Source organism: Muscardinus avellanarius, assembly GCF_963383645.1.
Source record: "Muscardinus avellanarius genome assembly, chromosome: 12".
NCBI lineage: Eukaryota > Metazoa > Chordata > Mammalia > Rodentia > Gliridae > Muscardinus > Muscardinus avellanarius.
Window position 1 is genome coordinate 58,177,464 of NC_137798.1, and position 27,228 is coordinate 58,204,691.

Below are 27,228 nucleotides of genomic sequence, written 5' to 3' on the forward strand. Positions count from 1 at the left end.
TGGAGCTGGGCATAATGGAACAGCCTTGTAATTCCAGTACTTAGGAGGCTGAGACAGGAGGATCACAGTTTACAGTCAGCCTCAGTTAGTGAGATCCTGCTTCAAAATAAAGAATAAAAAATAGATTTGGGGTGTAGCTCGGAGCTAGGATGCCCCTGGGTTCCATCCCCAGTACCACAAAAACAAAAAAAGTTATGTAGTTTTGCTGTTCATATTTAAGTTTTTAATTCATTTGGAATTTATTTGAACAGCTACATACCTATATGAGGTAGTGGCCCAAATTCTTTTGTTTCATAAACATAACACACAGCATTATTCATTGGGAAACTTTTTTTTTTTTCAGGTCTGGGGATAGAACCCAGGGCCATTCTACCTTTGAGCTACACCCCCTGCCCTATTTTTTATCCTTTATTTGGAAACAGGGTCTCACTAAGTTTCAAAGGGCCTCACTAAGTAGCTGAGGCTGGCCGCGAACTGTGATCCTCTGGTCTCAGCCTCCCGAATGCTGGGATTACAAGTGTGCACCACCACACCCGGCAAGGGAAGCCCTTTTTTGTGTGCCAATATGCAGCATATGTGTGCATATGTCTCTGCAGTCTCTCTGTGAAGTCTTGGGTTATTTCTGTGCCCATAGTAAGTCCATCCTCCCTTCCTCCCTCTTTTTCTTTGGCACTGGGGATTGAACACCCAGGGGTGTTCTACCTCTGAGCTACATCCCCAGCCCTATTTTATTTTGAAACAGGGTTTTACTAAGTAGCTGAGGCTGGCCATGAACCGTGATCCTCCTGTCTCTGCCTCCAAGCACTGGGATTACAGGTGTGCACCACCACGCCCGGCTTAGCCGTCTGCTTCCCACAAGCTTTCCTATGGCTTGCTGTCTGTCAGGCTGGCCCCTCACCTGGTTCTTCAGGTGTCTCTTGGCTGTTCCTGTCCCTACACTCTTCTGTTTTCCAAACATTCTAAGAGCTTACTGAAGCTGCGCGTGGTGGTGTACTCCCGATACTTGGGAGGCTGAGAGAGGAGGATTGAAGGTTCACAGCTGCAGCCTCAGCAACTTAAGTGAGGCTCTCAGTGACTAGAGACCCTGTCTCCAAATAAAAAATAAAACAGGGCTGGGGGGTGTAGCTCAAAGGTAGAATGGCTGAGGGTTCAGTCCCCTCCGCACACACACAAAAGGGCTATCTAAATTTATAATTAGTCCATTAAGATAGAAACAAGATTTTTAGGTATTTTGGTTAATAAATTTGAAAGTTGATATATTCTTTTGAATCTTATTTGGTTTTAGAGTTCACAAAATTTAGAGATGAGAATTTTATGCTCAAAGCTTTTTTTTTTTTCCTTTTACTTTATGGTACAGTATCTACAAGCCATTTAATACAAACATGATTTCAAACCTGTTTGGTTGGTTGTACTGTTTTAAAGCACAAATGTAATTACCATTGAACTTGGACCCCTTCCCTGAGCACGAATATGGGTAATGCCCGGCTGGCGAAGCCACATGGGACTGTAATTAGATCTCATGAAATAATGGTCTCAAACCATTTTAAGTGCTTATAATTTTTTACGCAGGGCCATGCATAGATAGCAGAAGGAAAATTTGACTGGAGTGTCTATGCTGCAAACTATTTACTAAGGGATCAGAGAATTTTAATGTACACATCCAGCCTGGGAAACTTTGTACTGTTTATTAAATAAAGCAGAGAAAACAAGAGGAATCAGCACAGTGGGAAATAAGGTCACCAGATAAGACCTTCCGCTGCGTGGCCTCCTGTTCTGGGTAGCCTGGTGATCCAGTGAGCACGCCTTTGCCTTCCCCTTCCCAAAGGCAATTTCCCATTTCCTGTCACTTGTCTCTACCTCGGCTCCCTTCTTGAGCTGTCAAACCAAAGCATTCAAACAGATAAAGACGGTTTTGCTGAAGGGCACAGAGCTCTCCAGTAAACAACTTCTTCCTGTTTGCTACTGTGTAGAGAAGCCTGGAACGCTGTCACTGCGCCCTGTGCACACTGTCTACACCTGTCCGGCAGGTCGACTCCTCACAGAGACACAGGGAAGCACAGCCCAGACGGCAGATGTGCGTTCAGGGTCATTGGTGACAGTGTGTCATAAAGGGACGATTTCAGAAGCTCTCTTCTCATGTTTTTCAAATTATCCAAGTGGTGGCAAGCGTGGTGGCGCACGCTTGTAATCCCCCGTGCTTGGGAGGTGGAGACAGGAGGATCATGCAGGTTCGAAGCCAGCCTTGCTGGCTTAAGAGACCCTGTTTCCAAGCCGGGTGTAGTGGCGCACGCTTGTAATCCCCGCGCTTGGGAGGCTGAGACAGGAGGAGCACACAGGTTTGAAGCCAGCCTCAGCTACTTAGTGAGGTTCTCAGCAACTTAGTGAGACCCTGTTTCCAAATAAAATATAAAATAGGTCTGGGAGTGTAGCCCGGAGGTAGAAGGGTTCCATCCCTAGTAACACACACACACACACACACACACACACACACACACACACACACCCCCAAGTGGTGAAGATGTTACCATGTTTTTAATTTAATTTAATTTTTTTTTTTAGTGGCTGGGGATGGAACCCAGAGTATTTCTACCTCCGGACTATACTCCCAGACCTATTTTATATTTATTTGGAAACAGGGTCTCACTAAGTTGCTGAGAGCCTCACTCAATAGCTGAGGCTGGCTTGGAGCCTGTGTGATCCTCCTGTCTCAGACTCCCAAGCGCGGGGATTACAAGCGTGCACCACCACGCCCGGCCTGATGAGACCAATCTAAAAACAGCTGTGTCCCTGGCCAAACTTTTTTTTTTTTGCGGATCTGGGGATGGAACTCAGGGGCATTTGACCTCTGAGCTACACCCCCTGCCTTATTTTTTATTTTTATTTTTTGGTGGTACTGGGGTTCCTGGAAGCCCTTCTACCTCTGGGCTACACTCCCAGACCTATTTTTACATTTTTATTTGGAAACAGGGTCTCCTAAGCCAGCGCGCGCGGCTGGCTTCGAACCTGTGCGATCCTCCTGTCTCTGCCTCCCAAGCGCGGGGATTACAAGCGTGCGCCACCACGCCCGGCCTATTTTTTATTCTTTATTTTGAAACCGGGTCTCACTGAGTTGCAGAGGGCCTCACTAAGTAGCTGAGGCTGTCCATGAACCGTGATCCTCCAGGTCTCAGCCTCCCGAATGCTGGGATTACAAGCATGCGCCACCACGTCCGGCTCCTGGCCAAACTTTTGAAAGACATAGGAGAAAGATGGATTCCAGAGGATAAGAAAAAAGTTCAATTAAAATAACATTTTACTGCAAAACCACTATATTCTATGTAGCTACATACAGTGTTGAAGATTTTAAACATTTTAACCCGTGTGGTAATCTTCCAGAGTAATTAAAGGTCCAGAACCCAGACTGGACTAATCCTACTACATCACTAATTGTAAGTAAAACTTTTAAAATTACATTTAAGAGAGCAAAAACTACAGTATACAGAATGAGAAGAGTAGTCTTTCACAAAGTTCATGTCTCTAGCTCTTTTTTTTCCTCCTCTGTGGTTGTAGGGATTGAACCCAGTGGCATTCTGCCAAGCTCTCTCTTCAGCCCTAGTTTTTAAAGCTTTTATTTGGAAACAGGGTCTTGCTAAGTAGCTCAGGCTGGCCTCAAACCTGCTCTCCTGTCTCAGCCTCCCAAGTACTGGGATTACAGGCATGCACCATGGCACTCAACTCTCCCGACTTTAGAGATTCAAGGTTATGCAGAAAACACTTTGTATTAAGTTGAAGTTACTGATTAACCACACCAGGGGTTTCCAGAAGGTCTCTAACCTGCTGATTTAAGAGACGGGAAGGGAGCTTGGCTGCTGTCCTGTCCCTGTGCCTTCATGTCCGTACGAGCTTGATTCGTGAACAACAGAAATGTAAAGCTAGGTCTCTGGAGGCCCCGGCCAGTGTCCTTCCCAGACCTGCCGTTTCCGCAGAGGCCAGAGCCAATGGGGTTCCTCAGGATTCAGGAAGGTTTGCTCATAACATTCCTGGATAGGGAGGTGGTAGATCTGCCTTGGCAGGTTAGAGGAGGGAGAGAGAATTTTTGGCCCCAAGGAAACTTTAAAGTATTTAAGGAAGAACATTTGGGCTCTAAATTTTTCTAGATGCTAGAGATTTAAACAGAGGGTTTAGAGGGCCGGGCGATAAAGGCATCCTAGGATGGGGAACAGCGACCGGTGGGCAACAACATCTGCACGGTGCTGACGAAGGCGCTGGAGGCCAGGCCTCTGAGCTCCGGCCCCGGGCGGGTAGGGCACGCTGTGTTTCCCGTCCTACTGACAAGGTCACCAGAGGCAAAATGCAGCCACAAAGCCACTGGGAGGGGAGCAGTGGGCCAAACAGGAGGCCAGCGCGGGGCTCTTCTCTCGAGTGGAGGCAGTGGGACTTGGAAGGACTCCTGTGCCACCATGAAGCTTTTATGTTCTGGAGCAAAGGCCTGTTGTGACATGGCTTTAGAGTACAAAGAAGCCAAGGAGAATGTGGCCAGAGCTCGCTCCCAGGGCTATGCAGCCCAGCTGGCACCGCACGACGAACACACCTGGGTGGTGGGGACGGCAGTGGCAGGAGAGAGGCAAGGCCGCACTGCGGGAAGCCCACGGGAGCCGGCCTGCTTCACAGCGAGGGAAGAGCAAGCCTGGGACTGATATGGACTCTAGAGACGCAGCAGTGACGACGGCAGGCAGTGCACTCACCAACACAATGGTTATTTGTAGACCAATAATTATTTTGCTGTTTAAAGCAGATTCTGCCCAAGTCAACTTCTGTTTGTAACTACATTTCTAATGAACATCCATATTTTACATATTCATTTTTCTTAGCATTAGGAAAAACCAGGGTTCTTTGTGTAAGTGAATCTATCTGGCGACTCTGGGAGGAGCCCGTTGCTCTCACAACACGAGCTGAAGGCAGTCTTCCCAAAAGGCAAAGGTCTACTTCTTCAAAGTTAGTGCTGTGTAAACATTAAAGACAAGAAGTACAAAAAGAAACATTAAATAAAAGGTTTTGCTTTTATTTAAAATAAAATGCATTTATACAGTCTTTAAACCATGGATTATTGGACAATACTGGTAATCCACCCCTCCCTGGCACCCTTTTGGGCTATGTGAGCTAGAAATTTTCTGACTAGCACCAATGCAGATTGTAACAGCGCAAAAGACTAGAACACTGCCAGTCTAGGCATCAGAGTTAAGGACATTGTGGCAAATCACAGACATTGATGTCATTCTTAATTTAGCAGATATTAAAATTGCATCTTAATTATATCATTTAAAAGCATTTAATTAATGCATGGACGCTACATTTAAGCCATTTTCTAGTTGTGAATAATTTTTAAAAAACTGTACAATTTTATAAAATTTGTGTTTGTACATTAGTTACACAAAATTCATACTTCATAGACCTTTACTTCATATTGTAATGCAAAAGTTGCATACTTTAGGCAGACAGTGAATATGCTGGTGCATACTAAAAGTGTTGTAATACAATATGGTGTAAAAATAAAAACACAAGACAATGTACATACATGCTTATTCAAGGACAAAAACAAACCAAGCATAACAGACGGACAGCATTTTCCTTCAAGGTCAAACAATGACATTATTAAATATCAGGCATCTTTTGTTGGCTTGATTTTATGGAAGGGGGTAATTAAATGGCTACCAGAAGTATCGGATATCTTAAAACAGGACATCAAATTAAACATACATTAAAACACATGCATTAAACATGATAAATAGACTTCATATAGGGTAAGCCCTGGATAACTTTAGAGTAAATGGCTTGTGTCTTACAGTCTGGCTAGCTTAGCTCAGTGGTGGTCCATTCTTGACTTGCCCACTCTTTCTCTTCATTCATGGCCCTAAGGAATGCGTGCCATACTCAACAGTCCACACACTGTATCATGAGAGCAGATTAATAGTCGTGCTTGTTAGTGCACACATTAACCAGTCTGGTAAGGCAAAAAGGTTTTCATGATAAATTTCAAGCTTACTTTTATTAAGCAGCATATAACGAACAACAGCTTTTAAAGTTAAATATTGTTATGGCCGTGGAGTTTCATTACACAGTATTTCTATTCACACCCAACCACTGGTAAGTTTGTAGAACATCTCTTCATCTAAACTCTCGTTTTGGTCTTTTGCTCGTGTAGAGAGAAATATGTAGCCACCAATGAATTCATGAACCACTTTGCAATCTACTTCAGTACAGATGAAGGACAACCGGACTTCATCTGCAAACTCTACAGTGACCTAGAACAGAGACAAAGGACTGTCAGTTCTCAGCAAAACCAAGACGGCAGAGCGCCAATGAGGCCACTGAGCTATTTACTCTTCCCTATTCACAAAATACTGCCAACCCCCAAATAAGTATACACTTTTAAATACTACGGCACTATGTCTTTAAGTCTGAAAGAATAAGGAAAGTTTACTATTCCTTCTTCCTTTAATTTCCAAGTTCTGAAAAAAAAAAAAAAAAAAAAAAGACTGAATGCAAGGGTTTTAGGTCACTGAGTTCCCAAGTGGTCTCTGGTGATTCAGTTAATGAGAATGTCTCTTCCATGTCCTGGGAGAAAACCTACTTCCTGTGTTTTATTTAATATTTGCTTCAGTATTTAACCTTTAGGTATTATGTTTAAGTATTTCAGAAATATGAGTTTTATTAAGTGATAGGAAGATACAATATGTCCAATGAACCCAAACCAAGTGACTTATTAATAAAAGATGTTGTTTATTTTAAATGACATTCATGCACTCTAATGCCAGGGGCAGTGTGATATGTAGTGTAATGTGGCAGATTTCAGAGCCCCAAAACATTTCAGTTTAAAAACTAACTTTGTTCCTTACTAACCAATGTATAGTCACAAAGCGTGGACACGCTTAGGCCTCTAAATGTTAGTGTCCTAATTTGTGTAGTAAAGGTGTCTACCGTAAGGCTGTGATGATGTTTAGAGACAGGGTACAAAGGTAAACATATAGTGTCCTATCTGGCACAAAGCAAGCATTTAAGATATAATGACTGCTATTATGAGGAGAATGAATTTATTGTAGAAGGACAATTTGAAAAAAGACCAGATAATATATTCAGTAAACTTTTATGTCCTTAGAAAAAAATTTTTTTTTGGTACTAGGGATTGAACCCAGAGGCATTCTACCACCAAGCTACATCCCCAGCCTGATTTTATTTCTAATTTGGAAACGGGGTCTCACTATGTTGCTAACAACCTTGCTAAAATGAAGTCTGGCTTTGAACCTTCAATCCTCCCATCTCATCCTCTCAAGTACTGGGATTACAAGTGTGCACCACCACACCTGGCTTCTTTTTACATTCATTCATTCATTCATTCATTCAATCATTCATTTATTTATTTTTCGGTACTGGGGATGGAACCCAGGGGCATTCTACCTCCGAGCTATACCCCCAGCCCTATTTTTTATTCTTTATTTTGAAACAGGGTCTCACTGAGTTGCAAAGAGCCGCACTAAGTAGCTTTCTTTTCACTTTTTAAACAGGTTTTGCTTTGCTGAGGCTGGCTTCAAGCCTGCGATCCTTTCCTCTCAGCCTCCCAAGAACTGGAATTACAGGCATGCACCACTATGCCCAGCAGTCTTTTGATTTTTAACTTGCTACTTTTTGTCAAAAGGGCCATATTCAGTGGCACTGTGGCCTATTTACCATTTTGATCTCCCAGTTTACATTCCACTGCTTCATGTTGCTGAAGCGCCATGTTTTCATGGCATCTCCTGTGCTGGCGTCCATCCTAATCAATCTGTTGTATGCGATTCCAATAAGTTCTTCTTTTTTGCCCCCTTGGAATCTGTAACATTGAAAAAATACACAAGAAACACATAAGGGGGCATATTGATGTCTTTCTTCTGGATATATTCTCTTTGACCCTAAGCATAAGTCTTATTCTTTTGAGTAAAAGTAGAAATGTAGTCACTTTTGGTTTTTAATATAAAAATGAAAAGTATAGAAAATACATTCCAACATTCTTTAGATTTTACTGTGGAATAGGGTAATATAGCTATGTAGGTAGTTGTTAAATGTTTAACTCCTGATTATATGAAAGAGATGAAGTGAAAATGTAGGCCGAGGCTTATAAAGAGGTGCTTCGCAGTTCCACTGACCTTGCGATGAAGTGTGTGATACCAAACTCAGGGAGTGACTGCCAGGCTTGAACGAATCTCATCTTGGCTTCAATCAGGCTCATCTGAGCCACGTTCTGATGGGCCTCTAAGATTCTTGCTGTTATCTAAATGTGAGTAAACATCATTTTTACCACTGGACAGTGTTTTTTCATAGTAGAATAATATAAAAAAGATAAAAATTCTTAATTATGCACCCTATCACAAGATCTTACATTCTAATTAGACAGTATCTAAAGCTACATTTGGGAATTTTAATAAAGTAATATATATTTTATTTTTTAAAGTAAAATATATTAATTTTAGTTTTCATATATCAAAACCCCAAAAGTACCCTGAATACACAATTGCCAAACTTGAAACACATTCCAAGTGCATACATTAGATATGCTATTTTAAAACAATCTCTTTCTCTCTCTCCCTCTCTCTCTCTCTCCCTCTCTCTCTCTCTCTCTCTCTCTCTATATATATATATATATATATATATATATATATATATGTATATATATATATATATATGAGTTTAAATTTATTTCTTGGGTTTTTTTTTTTTGTAAACATGGAGAACTTACCAAATCTCTTATATAGCCTGGCTGTAGATGGCAATGCGAAGAAAGAAAAGGAAGCGGAAAGAAAAAAAAAGAGGCAATCAGAAAAAATGGCAATGAAGCAAAGAAATAGTTGCGGTAACCTGCAAACCAAAATTCGAGCCAAAAACCATGCAGAAAAATACTTTAGGTGGAGACCAAGCAAAGTAAATGAAATGCAAGAATGAAAATGAAAATGAAGAAACAGCAATTGCTTTCCATCTAAAATACTGAGAAACACTCCACATTTCAGAATGTTAAATGTTATTAAAAATCAAGGGTAGAAGTTTTATAGGAAGAAAAAAGAGCAAATAACTCTTCTCCCCCTCTCAGGTACCAGTTCTCACTGGTTAAGGTAAAGCTAATTATTTTAGTAGCAAAATAAAAGTAATATCAAAAGCCTTTAAAGTCTTCTTTAGTCAAACAGTATTATACATGCACTGCTTTTCTGAAGAGAAGTTGAAGACGTAAGTGCAGTGCCCCTACTATTTCTTTATTTAACACAGGAAAGGCAAACCCCTCCATTACCATCTGTTTTTTGCATCCTTTTTCCTGGAAGGGAAGATAAAGAGATACTGTACACTATACTAGAAATCGTGGTCAGAAATGTATTTCAACCTGGATTAAAATGCATGGGAAACTCAATTTAAAATTACACAATCCAGACTGAATCTTATTCATTTAAAAACATCCACAGCAAGTTTATTTAATATATATATATATAATTTGGGAGAACTAAGGTAGCTTTAAAAAGGTCATATTCATGGACCCCAAATGAAAATCACGTGCTTATACAGCAGCAGTGAATGCTCCCACAGCTTCGAGAATCCAGAATGCCGCTGGACTCAGTTTATCAACTACTGAGCACTGCATCTGATGAGCAGCACACTGACAGACAGTGGCAACTAAACTTTGGCCACTGAGCAGTGACTAGTTGCCAGTGCACTCATCACGGTCCCTACCTTCTGGGAACGATCCGTAGTGTAGTCTAGTTAGAGGGAGAAGGGTTAAAAAACAATGTGCACTTGGTAAGATGCCAACATGTAGGAGAGTTCAAGAAGGTTTCTTAACCATGGGCCACACACATACTGCCCCAATGTTAAGACAGCAGAACACTGTCATTGTCCTCAAGAGAATTTCCCGTTGACAATCTAGTCAAGAGTTCAGGGATAGAAAGCTATCATTTCCTCATACCTGATATCAAAATGATAACATTACTAAGATTTAAAATCATTCATAGCCTTTGAAAGCCTTTCACTCAATATTTTAAAATTTCTTATAGGTACACTTTATTGTATATGATTGAATTCACTTTAGAAACAGCTTCCTTACAAATAATTCTTAAATAAAATAACCAAGAATAAAAAATGAAATTGCTACTTGCTTCACTTTCCCTTTTTAACTTAACAATCTACATTCCACAGCGTTCCCCAGGGCAGCGTTTCCTCCATTCCTCAGTACTCCCACATCCTATGACTACAAGATAAACAATTTCCACGTAGCTTACACAACTTCTGAAACTTAAAAGGCTAATACTTTGTGATTAAACTCCTGAACATTTCTAGCTAAATTATTTTATACTCACGTAACAAACACTGTATTTAAAGTTAAGGAATTAAGTGTTCTGGGTATTTAGTTGGGACTTCTCATGATGTTTTAAAATTATTCCTTAACAAGGATAAAAACACAACTAGATAAAAATGAAATATTTATTTTAAAGGTCTTCTCTGCTCCCCTGCCCAAAGTGAAGCCTTTTCCTTTTATGGCATGATGTTTGGTGCAGAGAACACCAGGGGCTATCCCAAGTGAAATTCCCTTATGAAGGACGACCTTCCATGTTGTACTGAAGAGCCATTTTCCTAAATAGCAAGCCTTTTATGGTATTAACTTCTAGGAAAGGAATTCTAAACAGAGTGGGCAAAAGCAGCGAATTTAAATTAAAAATACTAAACTCTGTAACCTTATGCAAAATTTTGGTTAGGTTCTGACTGTTAAGTCAATGTTGTTGTGTAGACTATTTCTATCCTTATAAAATTAATTCCAAAAATGGAAAAAATCCACTTCAACAGTAAGAATAGGTATTAAAGATTTCATTGGGAAATGATGGCTGTGCTTTGTATCACATTACTTAATTATATAAGGAGGAAAACTAAATAAATTAAGGACCACAATGCATTACAGCCATGTTTAATTCCCTGAGGTATCTGAAAATAAGCAGTGCACAGAATAACTTCCTCAGGCTGCTTAGAATAAATATGTTCTTTAATTCTTCTGCTTCAAAACTATCCTATTAAAATAAAAAATAATTTTTTTTGGTGGTACCAGGGTTCCTGGAAGCCCTTCTACCTCCAGGCTACACTCCCAGACCTAGTTTATATCTTTTATTTATTTGGAAACAAGGTCTCTTAAGCCAGCGAGGCTGACTACGAACCTGCGCGATCCTCCCGTCTCCACCTCCCAAGCACGGGGATTACAAGCGTGCGCCATCACGAAATATATTTTTTAAATGACCAATTTAAACTGACTTAAGTCTACGTACTTCCCAGTTTATATTCTAACCAGTTATGAAATTAAGACTAAAAATTTTTGATGGGGAAACAAAACACAAAGGATATGTACAAAATTCTTTAATAAAAAAACAACAGAAAGCAATAGATTAAGTCAAATAAAATACCTGCTTGTTCTTGTATTTTTTTAGATAGCGAGGGGACACCAAGCATTCGGGATTTATATCAGCCGTGATCTGCTCCGGTATTAGCTGAGGGTCTGGGTTTAAATGCTGCATCTTCAGAAAGGACAGGATGTTCTGAACTTCCAAGTTGTAGGAGCTGTCCGCCATGGTCTTTCCTTTGGAGGCCAACCTGCAGGCTGCCATCCAATGTGCATACTGTTTTTCCTATTGAAAAGAAATACCGAGTGTGGACACGCAGGCTGATGTGGGCGTTGCATGATGACTCGTCTGAGTATAAAATAAGGACGACTGGTCAACCCACTTGGGAAAGGTTTACTTTTAACTGGAAAACTTACGTTGTCACAACGCAGCCAGATTTCATTCATTCCCTCTGCAACTGGAATCAGGAGTTTAATGTTAAATTTTTGGCCTGAAATGTTTACATCTGGGGTAACCTCGCAACCTATGATAAAAAATTAATTATAAAAGGGATTAAATTTACTTTCAAGAAACCTCAAGCCAATATAATAGCCTCATTTTATGGCTCTTAACATGTTGAGTTTTGTTTGACAACATTTAAGAATTCATCTGCTACGCAAAGTCACATACACCCATAGATGGGAAAGCTGACATAAAAACAACTCTGTGGTATTCAGAAAAAAACTTCATAGGCAAGTCTTCAGAAATGCATTCATTTATGGGTTACATGAACTTAGGTAACCAACACTGTTAAACATTAATGAGCCTTTACATAAAAGAATGGTGCACACATGAAGACCCCTAAGGGGTATTTTAATTTGTGCTTAGTGCAGGTCACCCACAATAGTCTATGATCATCCACGAGGCTCGTTGATTTGTTCTGGAGCAATTCCTCTTGGAACAGAGAGCAAAAAGAATACGATAAAAACACCAGTATACCCAGAAAGACCAAGTGTTGAAACCATTATTCTTCCCCTAAACACATAAATATTTAAAGTATTAAAAGGTAAAACATTAAACATTTTAGGGAAAGGGGAGGTTTCTGTTTTCTCCAGAAGCAATTCCTAACATAAACTTGGTAAATCTCTCTTTCTCTCTCTTTTTTTAAATATTTACTACATATAAATAGCTCCTTTTGTAGAAGCAATAGAAATGAAGAGAAAGTTGTGTGTAAATCTGCATAACCAGCAAAGTTAACACAAAGATGTGAGACAGGTGTGGTGACCCATGCTTGTAATCCTAGTACTTGGGAGGCTGATACAGGACTGCAGGTCTGAGGTCAGCCTCAGCTACTTAGTGAGGCCTTCCACAACTTTCTGAGACCCTGTTTCAAAAATAAATAATAATAATAATAATAATAATAATAATAATAAAAATAGGGCTGGATGTGTAGCTCAAAGGTAGAATGCCCCTGGATTCAATCCCCAGTATTTCTTTCTCTTTCTCCATTACCCCTCCCCCACATACACCAAAATACAGCCAAAGTGTGGCTGAGAGTGGTGGCGCTCGCCTGTAATCCTTGTACTTGGGAGGCTGTGACAGGAGGATCGAAGGTTTGAGGTCAGCCTCAGCAACTTAGTGAGACCCTGTTTCCAAATAAAAAACAAAAATAGGGTGAGGGGCATGGCTCAGAGGTAGAATGCCTCTCTGGGTTCAATCCCTACCACCACAAAAACAAAAAGCCAAAGATGTGTGAAGACACTCAATATTTTATACAACTATCGCTGATCGTTCAAGAGGATTTAGAGTACAGAATCCTATGATAATCAGGCCTCTTGAAAAGAAAATTAAAAGGGGAGAGAAGTGGAAACTCAAATCTAGTGCAGGCACAGAGGCAGTCACCGGGCTTCCTCTCAGATGGCTTTGTGCTGTGCCCCCGTGGCTGCCTACTGCACCCAACACGAAGAACATCGTGAGACACGCAACGCTGACAAGCCAGATGGAGCCGTCTCCCATGTGACTCCCTTCACATTCTGCAAGACACTCTACTCTGTGACCCCTCACTTTCTCCCTCCTAGTAACTCCTTTTCACTTCTCTGCCTTCTCCTCAGTCCAGCCTGGATTCTATTCACCAGAAATATCACCTCCAACCCCTACACTATCTTCACATTGTACACATTGAGCAATATCTTAACCCTGGCTCAGTGCAAGCATCTCTCCCCACGAGGAAAGCCGAATTGTCCTTAAATGCTGAGGAGCAGAGAACGTGACACCATAAATTTATATTTATGTAGATTCATACCATTCAAGTCAGGCCTTCTCAAAGAGATCATGACAAAAATACTCATGTGGAAATGAAAACTCACAAGAGGAATGAACTAAATTAAAAAAAAATTTAGCTGGGCATGGGGGCATATGCTTGTAATCCCAGTGCTTGGGAGGCTGAGACAGGACAGGAAGATTGTAGGTTCGAGGCCAGTCTCAGCTATTTAGTGAAGCCCTCTGCAACTTAGACCCTGTTTCAAAATAAAGAATAAAAATAGGGCTGTGGGTGTAGCTCAGAGGTAGAATGCCCCAGGTAAATCCCTAGGTACCACCAAAAAACAAAATAATACGCCCCCCCAAACTGTATCTAAACATTAAAAAAATACCCAAACATATAAAGAAATACATCAGACCAAAACAGAAACGCCAGCGGCCATTCCAGCTCCCCTACCTCGCAGGTTCATCTGCTGCGCAGGTGTGCCACTGGATTCTTCTTTGCTCTTATAGCAAGAAATAGATGTGTCTTTGAAGGTGCACCAGTATTGCTTGTAACCTTTTAAAGTCAGCTTTTTTGGCCTATGTATCAAACAGAATTAAGAGATAAATCATTTTGAAGTAACTATTCAATACTATGTTTTAGTAGTTTCATAATGTTTTAAAAAGCCTGGAGTCGAGTTTTATACATGCTAAAATCAGTTCCTTTTGGTCACTGTCTTATATTCATGTTGCTGGTATTGATGTGGCCTCCTTTCTCAACCTACTCAGAAGAAGATCCTACGAATAGTGAGTGGGTGGAGGGCCCACGTTCTGGTATTTCTCAGCTAATACCATCGCATCACTAGCAGTTCGATGGAAAGTAGGAAAAGAAAGGTTGAGTAAATGCCCATCATTGGAAGACTTCTAGGTCCCCTAACAACCTGCAGGCTCACAGGAGTTGGTAGGGTTGCGTTGGGAACATCTACGAAGCAGCAAGTTTACCCAGCATGACTGGAAGAAAGAAAGGGCTTAATTCGAGTTATGCATGGTGGTGTATGCTTGTAATCCCAGTACTTGGGAGGCTGAGACAGCAGGATCGCAGGTTCACAGCCTGCCTCAGCCACTTAAGTGTGAGGTCTGAAACTTAGTGTGATCCTATTTCAAAGTAAAGAATAGAACACAGGGCTGGGGGTGTAGCTTGGAGGTAAATGCCCCTGAGTCCTACCCCCAGTAACCCCCCCAAACACCAAAAAAGTGCTTAACTCTCTCAGATATACACTCCAATGGTGACATTACTTTGCCATGTAAAACAGAAAATGGCAGAGTCAGGAAGGTCAAGGGCATTTGAAAGAAGTGTGTAAAGGGAGAAAAAGGGTAAGATAGTAACATCTGAAGTCTTGCCCGTATCTCATTACGTATTTAGAGCTAGTCTATGTTCAGTTACAGCAAATGGCTTATTCTATAATTGTTTTATCTTACATAGCACAAAAGTTATTCTCTATCACCTTTCTTTGTCTACCTTAATGCTAGGCTCACTTGATACTGTGAAATATAACTGATTTTATTTTGTGGCACTGAAGATTGATGAACCAGGGGCACTCTTCCGCTGAGCTACACCCCTACCCTACTTTATTTTATTTTATTTTTAAATTTGAAACAGGGTCTTGCCAAGTCGCTGAGACTGGCCTCGAACCTGCAATCCTCCTGTCTCAGCCCCTCCAGTACTGGGATTACAGGCAACTGGCACCACACCAGGCTTCTGTAACTGGATTTTGATTGTTTGAAGATCTGGATATACTGTGGAACCTTATATGAAATGTCCCAGGAACAAGTGAATATAATCCAACAGAACCTGGAGCTCTGAACAAGGAATAACACTGCAGTGTTAGAACCACTCTGTGCTGCTTTCAGCTGAGCCCAGAAGCCCGGGGCTAAGCTACTGCACTAACTGTTTTAGGATCTATATGATACAATCTAGGTTTCACAACTTTTTTAAAAGTAAAATGTTTATTAAATAAAATAGTTATTATTATAATCTTAGTTTGGTAGACATAATTATTATCTCTCATTATAATTTAATGTTCATCCAAATGGTAAATAATTTTACAGATACCTTTGCAAACTTACTGTACATTTAAATAATGTGAACGTGATTATAAAACTAATATTTTAAAACTTACTCCTTTTTGCACTTACTTGAAAACTTTAATATAGTCAGCAAGTTCAGGAATGGAAGTAATGTCACCCTAGGAGGAGAATAAAATCATCTTTAAAATATTTTTTTTGAAAGCTGAAATTTTTTCTAAGGTTTGGTATCTGAAATGAAGAACCAGTGTGTTTAATAAGCAGAATTAAAGAAAATACAACTAATAAGAATTTAAAAAATACAATCATATTACATGGACATCTAGGCCATATAAGTTTTTTGGTTATAAAAGTATTTTCCAATAGTAGAGAAAGCTAACAGAAATTTGAACAAAATGATGACTATATAAACCACAAAATATACTGTTAATTTCTAAATATAGCCCAAACTATTTGTAGCTGCATATAGAAATTTTATAAATCCTAACAGCCCTGAGAAAAGTGTTCTTTCAGCAATAACTAATTCTTCAGTTTTGAAAACAAACAGCATGTAAAAGCTACCATGAGATCTAGTTCTCTCCTCTTTGTAATGTTTTCTTTTTGTGTGTGTGGTACTGGGGTGGAACCCAGGGGCTTTCTACCTCCGGGCTACACTCCCAGACCTATTTTCTATTTTATTTGGAAACAGGGTCTCACTAAGTTGCCGAGAGCCTCACTAAGTAGATGAGGCTGGCTTCAAACCTGTGAGATCCTCCTGTCTCAGCCTCCCAAGCGCTTGGGATTACAAGCGTGCGCCACCACGCCCGGCTCTTTGTCATGTTTTCAAACAAGCAGATCACTAAATGGATTTTACCAGAATTTGGAAACAAATTTTCCTCTGTAGAAATGTTTTCCTACCACTTGTAAGAGAATGTGTAGAATACCAGAAGATAGGTCTAAGAGTGTTGCAAGCATTAGAGACTAAGTACAATACACTTTAAAAAAGTTCCCTGGGTTGAGCATTAGCTCAGTGGTAGGACACCTGCACGAGGCCCTGGGTTTGATCCCAGCAACTCCAAAACAAAGTTTCCTTAACATTCCTGAAAAATCTACATCTGACTTCTCTAAAAGCATTAAGCATTTCTCTTCACCACCCCAAATGCTTTCTTAGAACTGAAATACACAGAAAGGTAAGCACAAATCTAACTCAGACAGTAGGTAAAAAGATCCACCCTACCAAAATTGTTGATGTTTTACCCCCTTCCAAAGTAATCTCCAGGTCTGAAAGGGCAGCGTCAACTTCATCAACGTCTTTGTCACTGTTGTTTAAATGATTCTCTGATGTCATGATTGACAGCTTATTGATATGATACTGAAACAGAAATAGCATTTTATTAAAAGGACTGTTATAAGACCTTAAAATAAAATTACAGCTGGGAATGGTAGCGCATGCTTGTAATCCCAGTACGTGAGAGGCTGAGACAGGAGGATTGCAAATTCGTGGCCAGCCTCAGGTACTTAGCGAGGCCCTCTGTAACTTAGTGAGACCCTGTTTCAAAATAAAAAATAAAAGAGGATTGGGGGTGTAGCTCAGAGGTAGAAATGCCCCTGTGTTCAATCTGTAGTACTGTAAAAAATAAAATAAAATAATTATCTGAATCTATATTGAATGCTCTTCATCACCTACTTTGAAATGACAAAAGTGTTCAGAACTAGAATGGTAGAAAAATAAAGTGCAAAGTGCCTGAAATCAATATTATAAGTCTGCTAATAAATAATTCTTCAAAGTACATAGTGTCTTTTTTTGGTGGTACTAGGGATGGAACCAGGTACCAGGGGCTTCCTATCTCTGGGATACAACCCCAGACCTATTTTATAGTTTATTTGGAAGCAGGGTCTCACTAAGTAGCTGAGGCTGGCTTCGAACCTACTCGATCCTCCTGTCTCAGCCTCCCAAGTGCTGGGATTACAAATTGCAAGCTTGCGCCACCACACCCAGCTAGGGTCTTTCAAAGTAAGCAGGATATATACAAATTATTCAAAGTAGGAAATATACACATGAATTCACAGTCTGGGCGTCAATTTAGAGAGTTAAGAAAGAGATATAGAGAATAAGACCCTCATGAAGAGAGGTTTTTGTCTTTTCACTGCCTTCTTCTAAGTCTAGAACAGGATGTGGTGGAAATGCGTATTTAATGAACACACAGAACATGCATAAAATCTTTTGTAGAGATGGTTTAACACTGGTTATCTTACATTATTACTATTACCCAGATGCAGAAAACTGGTACTGACTGCCTTACGCTGCTCAGAAGGAGAATGTTATCACCATTACAGCTTTAGGAGAAAGCTAACACTTCGCATGCTCTCCATTCTCAATTCAATACTCTATTTTCAGTTACGTAGAGTGAAATAAGATTACGTCTGCACGTGTGTGTGTGTGTATATAGAGACGAGAGTATGTTCGAGCAAAAGCAGTAAGCAGACATCAACACCCCTGTGTGTAGACAGAAAGATTTACAATTTTCTGGTGTACAATTTTCTAGAATGTAAAATCACTGATTTCAAATACATTTAAGTGTCTCAGAACAAATATTAAAAATCTACTAAATGCTGATATTAAGCCTTAGGTTTTTCTATAGAGGTCAATAGATCCTTAACTTAATTATGTTTCTAAGCAGTAAGCTGAGCTCTGAATTTCTAAGGCATTCATTTACTTAATAAAATCTCTATGTGAACATTTAAATGAGTGAACCTGAAACCAATTATCAATGACTCCTGTGTTTTAAAATTTAGTAATAAGCAGTTCCTAAATATACCTTCAGTTATATTGAAATGAGATTCGTAAAGTGACAGAAACTTTCATGGTCATATATAAGGGAGAATGAGGTAGGTTGAGACCCTTAGGCATGGTCTCAAATGTCAAAGTATATTAAGAACCATTTGGAGAGTTGGTTAAGAATACAGATCCTAAGATTCACTTCAGAATAATGATTCAGCACACTGGGGTTGGAGCCAGGTGTGGTGGTGCATGCATGTAATCCCAGTACTTGGGAGGCTGAGACAGGAGGATCACAGGTTCAAAGCCAGCCTCAGCAACTTAGTGAGCTCTCAGAAATCTAGAGAGACCCTGTTTCCAAATAAAAAATAAAATAGGGTTGGAGGTTTAGCTCAGAGGTAGACTATCCCTGAGTTCACTTCACAGCACCACAAAAATAAATAAATAAATAAATAAATAAATAAATACACACATACATACAATGTTACTAACTTAATGTACTTTTTTATCTACAACTTTTGAATTATCCCATTTCCTTTTACTATAGTGAATTTATTTCACACATAAATTCAGATGTCCCAGCAACAGAGTAGTTCAAAGCATAGGCTATGTGTAAAATAAAAAAATACTGGATATCTCTTCACTATACTTTCAAATTTCCTCTTTCTGAGACTGGATGACTTTTATAGCCTTTGGGTCAGTCTCTGAGTAGGCTTCTAACAACTCATGGGATGTGTACTCCAAAATTCTCCTGTTAATATCTAGATTAAAAAAAAAAAGGTCCAGAAGGACTATGTTGTGAGACTACAAAGGTCCATGAATTAGAATCTGAGGTATTTCTTCTGTACTGATATGTAATATCCACTCTATATTAGGTAGGGTTGGGTTGTAGAATATTGTCATTTCTGTGAAAACACAACTGTCTGTATACTTTTTCAACAAATATTTTGTGGGCAATTACTACGTGCTAGGGACTATATGCATCCATTGGCTTAAAAATAATAAAGAGCCAGGCATGATGACACACACTTGTAACCCCAGTACTTGGGAGGCTGAGATAGGAGGATCACAGGTTTGTGGCTGGCATCAGATACGTAGTGAGGCCCTACACAATTTAGTGAGATCCTGTTTCAAAAATAAAGAATAAAAAATTGGGCTGGGGGTAGAATGCACCTGGGTTTAATTCCCAGTTCCACACACATACAAAATAAACAAATATGCATTATTTTTATAATAAAAAGGTAAAAAGCAGCCTAGTACTTAGAAGGCCGAGACAGGAGAATCATAGGTTCAGGGCCAGCCTCAGCAACTCAATGAGGTCCTCTGGAACTTAGTGAGACCTTGTTTAAAAAAAAATAATAGGGCTGGAGGCAGTAGCTCAAAGGTAAAATGTTCCTGGGTTCAAACCCCAGTACCAATAAAACAAAACAAAACACCCCCAAAACTGAATTTGATAACTGTATTACAACCATGCCAGAGAAGGCCATGTTCTGAGGTAATATATATTTAGAGAAGAAAGGTTTTTATGTCTAAAACTTCCTCAGATGGCTCCAAAAGATGCATAGGTTTGTGTTACAGAGAAACCAAATGTCAAAATGGTAATAAGTGACCTAAATAATTATACATACAGTGAACCGAATTATTCTTGAATGAAGAAATTTAAAATTCGAACAAATAAATAACTGGGGGTAAGGTTGGGTGTGGTGGCGCATACTTGTAATCACAGTACCTGGGAGGGTGAGACAGAGGATCACACAGGTTCAAAGCCAGCCTCAGCTACTTAGTGAGACCCTCTTTCCAAATAAAATATAAAATAGGTCTGGAGGTGTAGTGTGGAGGTGGAAGCCGCTGGGTTCCATCCTCAGTATCCTCCCCTGCCCCACACACAAGAATTGAAGGCAAAAAAAAATTTTTTTTTTTGGTGGTACTGGGGTTCCTGGAAGCCCTTCTACCTCCGGGCTACACTCCCAGACCTATTTTTACATTTTTATTTGGAAATAGGGTCTCCTAAGCCAGCACGCGTGGCTGGCTTCGAACCTGCGCGATACTCCTGTCTCTGCCTCCCAAGCACGGGGATTACAAGCGTGCGCCACCACGCCCGGCTAAAAGGCAAAATTTTAAACATTTTCTTAAAACAATTTTTTTTTGAATTATATAAAACCAAAGTCAGTCTTTTTAGTGTTCCTATGAAAAGTTAACTCTAGGTAGAATCAAAGAGTACTTTTTATTTTAAAAAGACTGGGTAGAAAATATGACAGAGTCAGGCATAGTGGCGCATGCTTGTAATCCCAGTACTCGGGAGGCTGAGACAGGAGGATCCTGAATTTGTGGCTGGCCTCAGCTACTTAGTGAGGCCCTCTGCAACTACAGTGAGACCTTATTTTAAAATAAAGAGTTAAAAATAGGGCTGAGGGTGTATCTTGGAGGTAGAATGCCCCTGGCATCCAGCCCCAGTGCCACAAAAAGAAAAAAGAAAAAAACATGGCAGAAAACAGTGGCAATTCATCATATAATGAATTCATTATATAATGAATCCAAGGAATAGATCTTATTTTGTTAGATGCTATATAGATTATAGTAAAATTTGTGTGCTATTCTATTTTGTAAATAACTTAAAAATTTCTAAGCAACATAAAATTCAATAATCAGTTCCTATTGATAATTTACAATATTTGAAACATTCAGTAAACTTGCTATCAGCTTTAACTAAAATTTAGCTGTGAATGGTGGTACACATTTGCAATCCCATAACTTGGAAGTCTGAGATGGGAAGATAGCAGGTTTGAAGCAGGTCTCAGCCACTTAGTGAGGCTTTTAAAAAACCTAGCAAGATTCTCTTTCCAAAAAAATAAAATAAAATAGGTTTCCAATTGTAGTTCGGAAGTAAAATGCCCCTGGGTTAAATCTCAGCACCGTTTATAAAACCTGTCAAGTACCTGCAAGGCTGCGAACATCATCATTTCTTCTTCTGTGCATTCAATTTCTTCTAGGAGGATAGCCCACTTGGCCTGCTCATAAAGCTGATTGATTCTGATCGCATCATACTGTAGAGCAAAAGAAACATTTTTTTTTGGTAAAATATTCATCCTGTATAAATCCACACTTAATTTTCCATTTAAAACTGATATTAGCCAGGCGTGGTGGTGCATGCTTGTAATCCCGGTACTTGGGAAGCTGAGACAGAAGGATCTAAGTGAGGCTCTCTACAACTTTGTGAGATCCTGTTTCAAAATATAGAATAAAATAGAACTAGAGCTGTAGCTTGGAGGTAGAATGGGTTCAATCCTCAATTCTGCAAAAAAAAAAAAAGGTAAATAAATAAATAAATAAACAAACAAACATGGCTTTAAGCCGGGCGTGGTGGCGCACCCTTGTAATCCCTGTGCTTGGGAGGCTGAGACAGGAGGATCGTACAGGTTCGAAGCCAGCCTCAGTTACTTAGTGAGGCCCTGTTTCCAAATAAAATATAAAATAGGTCTGAGAGTATACCCTAGAGGTAGAAAGCCTCTGGGTTCCACCCCCAGTACCACCAAAAAACAAAAAACAAAAAAACAAATTAAAAAAACCCCTTTAAACATGGCTTTAAATATGGTGGGAGAATTAGGTCCCCAACACTAGGGAAAAAAAAAAAAAAAAAAAAGAAGAAAGAAATAGATTCATGTTATTTTTCAGAAAAACAACTACTAAGTATTATATCTTTAACGTAAAATATCTAAGTTGAAGGACTTAAAAGGTAAGGTAGAATTACAGATTGATGTTCAGTATGGTTATTGCAACTTGCCAAAATATAACCAGAGTAAATTAGTTATTCTGGGAAACATCTTGCTCACTGTAGAGAAGCATAACCAAAGTGGTAGGTCCTTGGAAGGAGCAGTTATTTTAAGGACACAAAGTAGACGGTACATACAGATTTGTAGAAAATATATTTACGTAGATGTCAATGAACTGTCCATTTAATTTTATTAATAAAAATCAATAATAACATCTTAGATATGTTACAATGTTAACAAAATATAGCCCCCATGTAACCATTCCTAAATAGTTTGGTTTTAATGAAAGAAGATATCATGTGACCTGAAGCTTAAAATAATCTTTATAGTTATACTCTAAATATCTTACTGATATATAAAGAATTATGTAAGCATATAATAAAAGCAGGTATATAATAAGATCTAGACTATACTCTTGATAGAATGAGAGTCCCTTCCCCCAGGGATGTTCAAGAAGCAAAGAATCCAAAATCCACATCTTCTTGGGAAAGTAAAATCTTACCAAAGTAATATATTATAGTATCATAGAAGATATCAATCAGAAAAAGAGAAAAATGTTTATCTATTAGACAGCAAGAAATGCGACTTAAAAGTATATGACATTAAAAACATATTTTTGAAGCAGGGTCTGAAGAAAGGTATTGAAACAAAATAAAACAAAAACCCTAATGTTACCAATTCCACAGTTCCAAACTAGTTCCTTAAAAAAGTACATTATTTTTTAACAGAAGGGAAAAAGGTTTAATTATGCCTACTAAAAAGATTTTTTAAAAATATAAATGCCTTTGCAAAAAGGTTTGGATTTTTAATATTACTTGAGATTTTCCATTAATAAACTACTCCTTACCCCACCAACTTAAAAAAAAAAAATAATGATCATATCCACATGAACAGGGGGGGGAAATCCCTTTAAACCCTCGGTACCTTTGGATTCAAATCAAAAAAGCTGTAATACTTGAATCGGAGCAGCAAGGCCTCATTTTCCTTTACGTCTTGTTCCATAAGAGATCTTGAGGAATCGAGCCACCTGAGCAAACCAGTAAGAACAGTGAACCAAAGCAAAACAATTAATTTTACATTTCTACCTCAGGTGAATAAAAAAATTTCTTAACTGCATCCTTATCTTAAAACTTACCCTTGGTTAATTTTTGCTTTATCAAGAAGAGCTTGAGGCTTAAACATTTTTGCCAAGATTTCTGGTGATGTGATTGGCTGACTGACAGCAAGTATGCCAGGGTTGCCTTCTGACAGAGCGCTGTCGCCAAACCACGCAGAGGTTGGTGACAAGGGGCTTCCATCATGAGCGTCGTAAGTAGGGGTCATTGTTTTACTATAAAGTCCTGGGCTTGAATAAATACTTCCTAATAAGTAACATGAAAAAGAGATAGTAAGTATGGAGTACAGAACTTTAAGTTTCCAAGAACAACATATACTATGCATACAGAACATTATGAAATACAAGCTTCAATCTGTAAGGAAAGCTTTAGTACATTATGTCACCTGTCTTGAAAACATGTGAAACTAACTCTACTTGTATAACATTAGAGCACGTAATAACAAAGCAGTAAGAATATAAGTTGGCAGAAATGGTAGGGAAAAAAGTAAGTTCAAAAGAATTAGAAAATAAGGATATAGTTGAAGCAGACAGACCAGGGCTTTCTGCACTTGACGTGGCAAGGCTCACCTTTCAGAGGGCCAATGTAAAGAACATCAGTGCCTAAAGGAAAGGAGAGAAAGGAATTGAGAAGGTAAAGGAAAGGCAGCAGTGGAGGACAGACACAAAAGAATGAAAAGAAAACAGGAAAAAGGAAAACAGATTTTCCCTAACTTGTACATTTAAGTGCACAATTCAAGTGGATTTAAAAGTAAAGAATCATAGAAACTAAAACCTCAGGAAAGCAAGTTTTTTGTCCAATTCAAAAGAATGAAGTTGTGCCCTAGCCAAGTATACAGTGACATCACTTGCAATCCATGCCCTGTCAAGACAGCGCAATGCAGCACAGTCTCATAAATCAGAGCAATTTGTGTGGGGGACACCGGGGCTGGAACTCAGGGGCCTTCCACCTGAGCTATACCCTCAGTCCTATTTTTTTTATTTTAAATATGAGTATCACTAAGTTGCTGAGGCTGGCCTTGAACCCGAGATCTTCCTGTCTCAACCCCTCAAGCCCTGGGATTACGAGTGTGCGCTACAGCGCCTGGCTAGGAAAACAGCCTTGCTAATGTTTTCTCAGTTAACAACTAAACTACCTTCAACAGATTTACAACTGAATTATTAACACAAAAGGGCGAATAAAATTTTACTGTAGAAAGGATAACCGTGATACATTTTTACAAATGAATCCCTAAAGGCACAGACGTTATCTTTCAATTCACTGATGTTACAGGGCCAGGCATGTAGTACAAGCTACACAAATAGCCTGTTCTATCAGTCAGCTGCTACACATGCTCCTTCACTTAAACCACAAAATTAAGGAGATTCGATTTATTTGAAACATTAAAAAAATGTCAGAATGACAGTAAGTAAAAGCATCTATCTCCCCAAGTCCTAAACCTGTTAAAATTGTATTTTGTCCTTCAGTCATAATTTTAAAAAGAAAATTTACAATGGTCATGACATTGTTAACAGATGACTGACAGAAACTGCTTTTCCTCCCCATTACCTAACTGAGGAATATGCTGAGGAAGCCTCTCCTTTCCTAACTTCTTCCCGCCATGCATGTGAAAAAATGGTGGCATTGCTAGAGATTTTTGTAGTTGAAACGACTTAGTCTCAGAAGAGAAAGCAAAATAAAAACAATGGTTTTACCAAAAAAATGTAATCTCTTGTTTGTCATAAGATTATAAGATTATCGGATGTCCCTCATATTCGCTCTTCAACCTGAGTCCTACAACAATTTGAAAAATAAGAACTCTGCCAAACACAAAGGAAAGCTGTGAACTCTCCTTTATCAGTGTTTAAAATAGATCACGGGCCAGGTGTGGTGGCACACACCTGCAATCTCAGTACTTGGGAGGCTGAGAAAGGAGGACTGCAGATTAAAGGCCAGCCTCAGCAACTTATTAAGACTCTCAGCTTCTCAGTGGGACACTATTTCAAGACAAACAAGGGCTGGGGGTGTCGATCAGAGGTAGAATGCACAGATCGCTAATATAGTTATTTCTGGGCTTTTTGTTCAAAACCTGGAACCTTTAGACAAGTTTTTTTTTTTTTTTTTTTTCAGGTCTAGGGATGGAACCCAGGGGCGTTTGACCTCCGAGCTACACACCCTGCCCTACTTTTTATTCTTTATTTTGAAACAGGGTCTCACTGAGTCACAGATGGCCTAAGTAGCTGAGGCTGTCCGCGAACTGCGATCCTCCGGTCTCAGCCTCCCAAATGCTGGGATTACAAGCGTGCGCCACCATGCCCAGCTAGACAACTATTTTTTAAGCTTAAAATTGTGTGACAACTTTGGGAAAGGGTTAATATGGTCCACTATACTTTCTTAAAAAGGTTAAAAACATGACTTTAGCTCAGCTGTGAAGAGAATAACTTTTCAAAAGAGTTCATACAAATAAGTAAGTTATAAAAAGTACTAACATTTAGTTACCTTTTTTAAAAGGTAACAGAAAGTTACCTTTTTTAATCTTTTTCTAGGAATGTCAGAACACTAAAAAATTGTTCTAGTATGAACTATAATTACCAATCAGAAGTGAGTCAAATTAGAATTGACAGTTTTGTGAAGTTTCTAATACAGAAAATATTCCCTTAAATTACATTATTTAATAGAGCCAGTCACCACCCAAGTTTTTTCCCTTTCAACTTTCTAGTTTATTTATTTTAGACTTCAAAATGTATCACTTCATTGCTCCTACTTGTTTTACAGGCACTATATGGTAATAACTCATTAAGTTTTCCTGACTCCTTCCTTCCTTCCTTCCTTCCTTCCTTCCTTCCTTCCTTCCTTCCTTCCACTACTGGGGATTGAACCCAGGGGCATTCTACCTCTAAGCTATACTTCCAGCCTTATTTTATTTATTTATTTATTTATTTATTTATTTATTTATTTATTTATTGGTGGTACTGGGGGTGGAACCCAGAGGCTTTCTACCTCCGGGCTATACTCCCAGACCATTTTTATATTTATTTGGAAACAGGGTCTCACTAAGTTGCTGAGAGCCTCACTAAGTAGCTGAGGCTGGCTTCGAACCTGTGCGATCCTCCTGTCTCAGCCTCCCAAGAGCGGGAATTATAAGGGTGCGCCACCACGCCCGGCTATTTTTTATTTTTAAACAGGGTCTCACTAAGTTGCAGAAGGCCTTTTTAAATTGTTGAGGCTGGCTGCAAACCTGCGATCCCCCTGTCTCAGCCTCCCAAGTGTGTGCCATCGTGCCTGGCATCTATTCTCATTCTAGAGGAGGAAACAGGCACAGAGAGGCTAAAGAACTTGTTCAAGGTCAAGAGCTAGTAAGCTGCAGAGCCAGGCTATGTCAGTTTTGGTTGCAGCTGTACATACTAACTTCATGTACTATTTAACTTATTTATGCCACTCCCATTTAATGTATATCTATGTGTTTAGAGTCTTGATACTAATGTAACTACTGCAAGCAATGCTTCAGTTAGCACTTTTTTGTATATTCCCCAATTCTAGCTGAAAAGTTGGGTTAGAGTGTGTGTGTACTTTATATTCCTTTAAGTCATTTCAGAGAAAAATCCTAATTATCTTCCTATTTGCTTAAAGAATATTTGAAGCAGAAAAAGAAAAACAGGGTGGAATAAATAACACTTTAGTAAGCAACAACATGTAAGTTTATTGAATAATACAACTTAAGAACTAAATCAGAAACAATTCAAATGAAAAAAAAAAAACCAAAACACAAAAGTATTCAAATGTACTACAATCTGAGGTCACTTGCTATAGATATTTAAAAAATCTCACTTGGATATCTCTTGCAAATACTGCTATATTTTAACAGAGTAAAATTTGCCTCTAAACCAGGTGTGGTGGCGCACCCTTGTAATCCCCGCACTTGGGAG

At 39.2% G+C, this 27,228-nt stretch overlaps 1 protein-coding gene across 7 annotated transcripts in view; it reads right to left on the minus strand.

The window, feature by feature from the left end:
- Positions 1-6,107: 6,107 nt before the first annotated feature.
- The window catches only part of FERMT2 (FERM domain containing kindlin 2), a gene marked incomplete at both ends in the record, with an annotated part of 77,288 nt that continues 56,167 nt past the window's right edge, over positions 6,108-27,228 (minus strand). For 2 of the 7 annotated variants that reach the window (XM_080707787.1, XM_080707784.1), the window contains 11 exons: positions 6,108-6,281; positions 7,705-7,846; positions 8,160-8,284; positions 11,439-11,660; positions 11,792-11,898; positions 14,071-14,195; positions 15,792-15,841; positions 16,897-17,031; positions 21,375-21,482; positions 23,133-23,235; positions 23,344-23,569. In XM_080707787.1, the coding sequence (XP_080563913.1) occupies positions 6,108-6,281; positions 7,705-7,846; positions 8,160-8,284; positions 11,439-11,660; positions 11,792-11,898; positions 14,071-14,195; positions 15,792-15,841; positions 16,897-17,031; positions 21,375-21,482; positions 23,133-23,235; positions 23,344-23,569 (1,517 nt within the window). Of the gene's footprint in view, positions 6,282-7,704; positions 7,847-8,159; positions 8,285-8,749; positions 8,771-9,292; positions 9,317-11,438; positions 11,661-11,791; positions 11,899-14,070; positions 14,196-15,791; positions 15,842-16,896; positions 17,032-21,374; positions 21,483-23,132; positions 23,236-23,343; positions 23,615-23,892; positions 23,926-27,228 lie in introns of all 7 variants that reach the window. The other 5 variants (XM_080707785.1, XM_080707783.1, XM_080707782.1 and 2 more) reach the window with 5 other exon arrangements.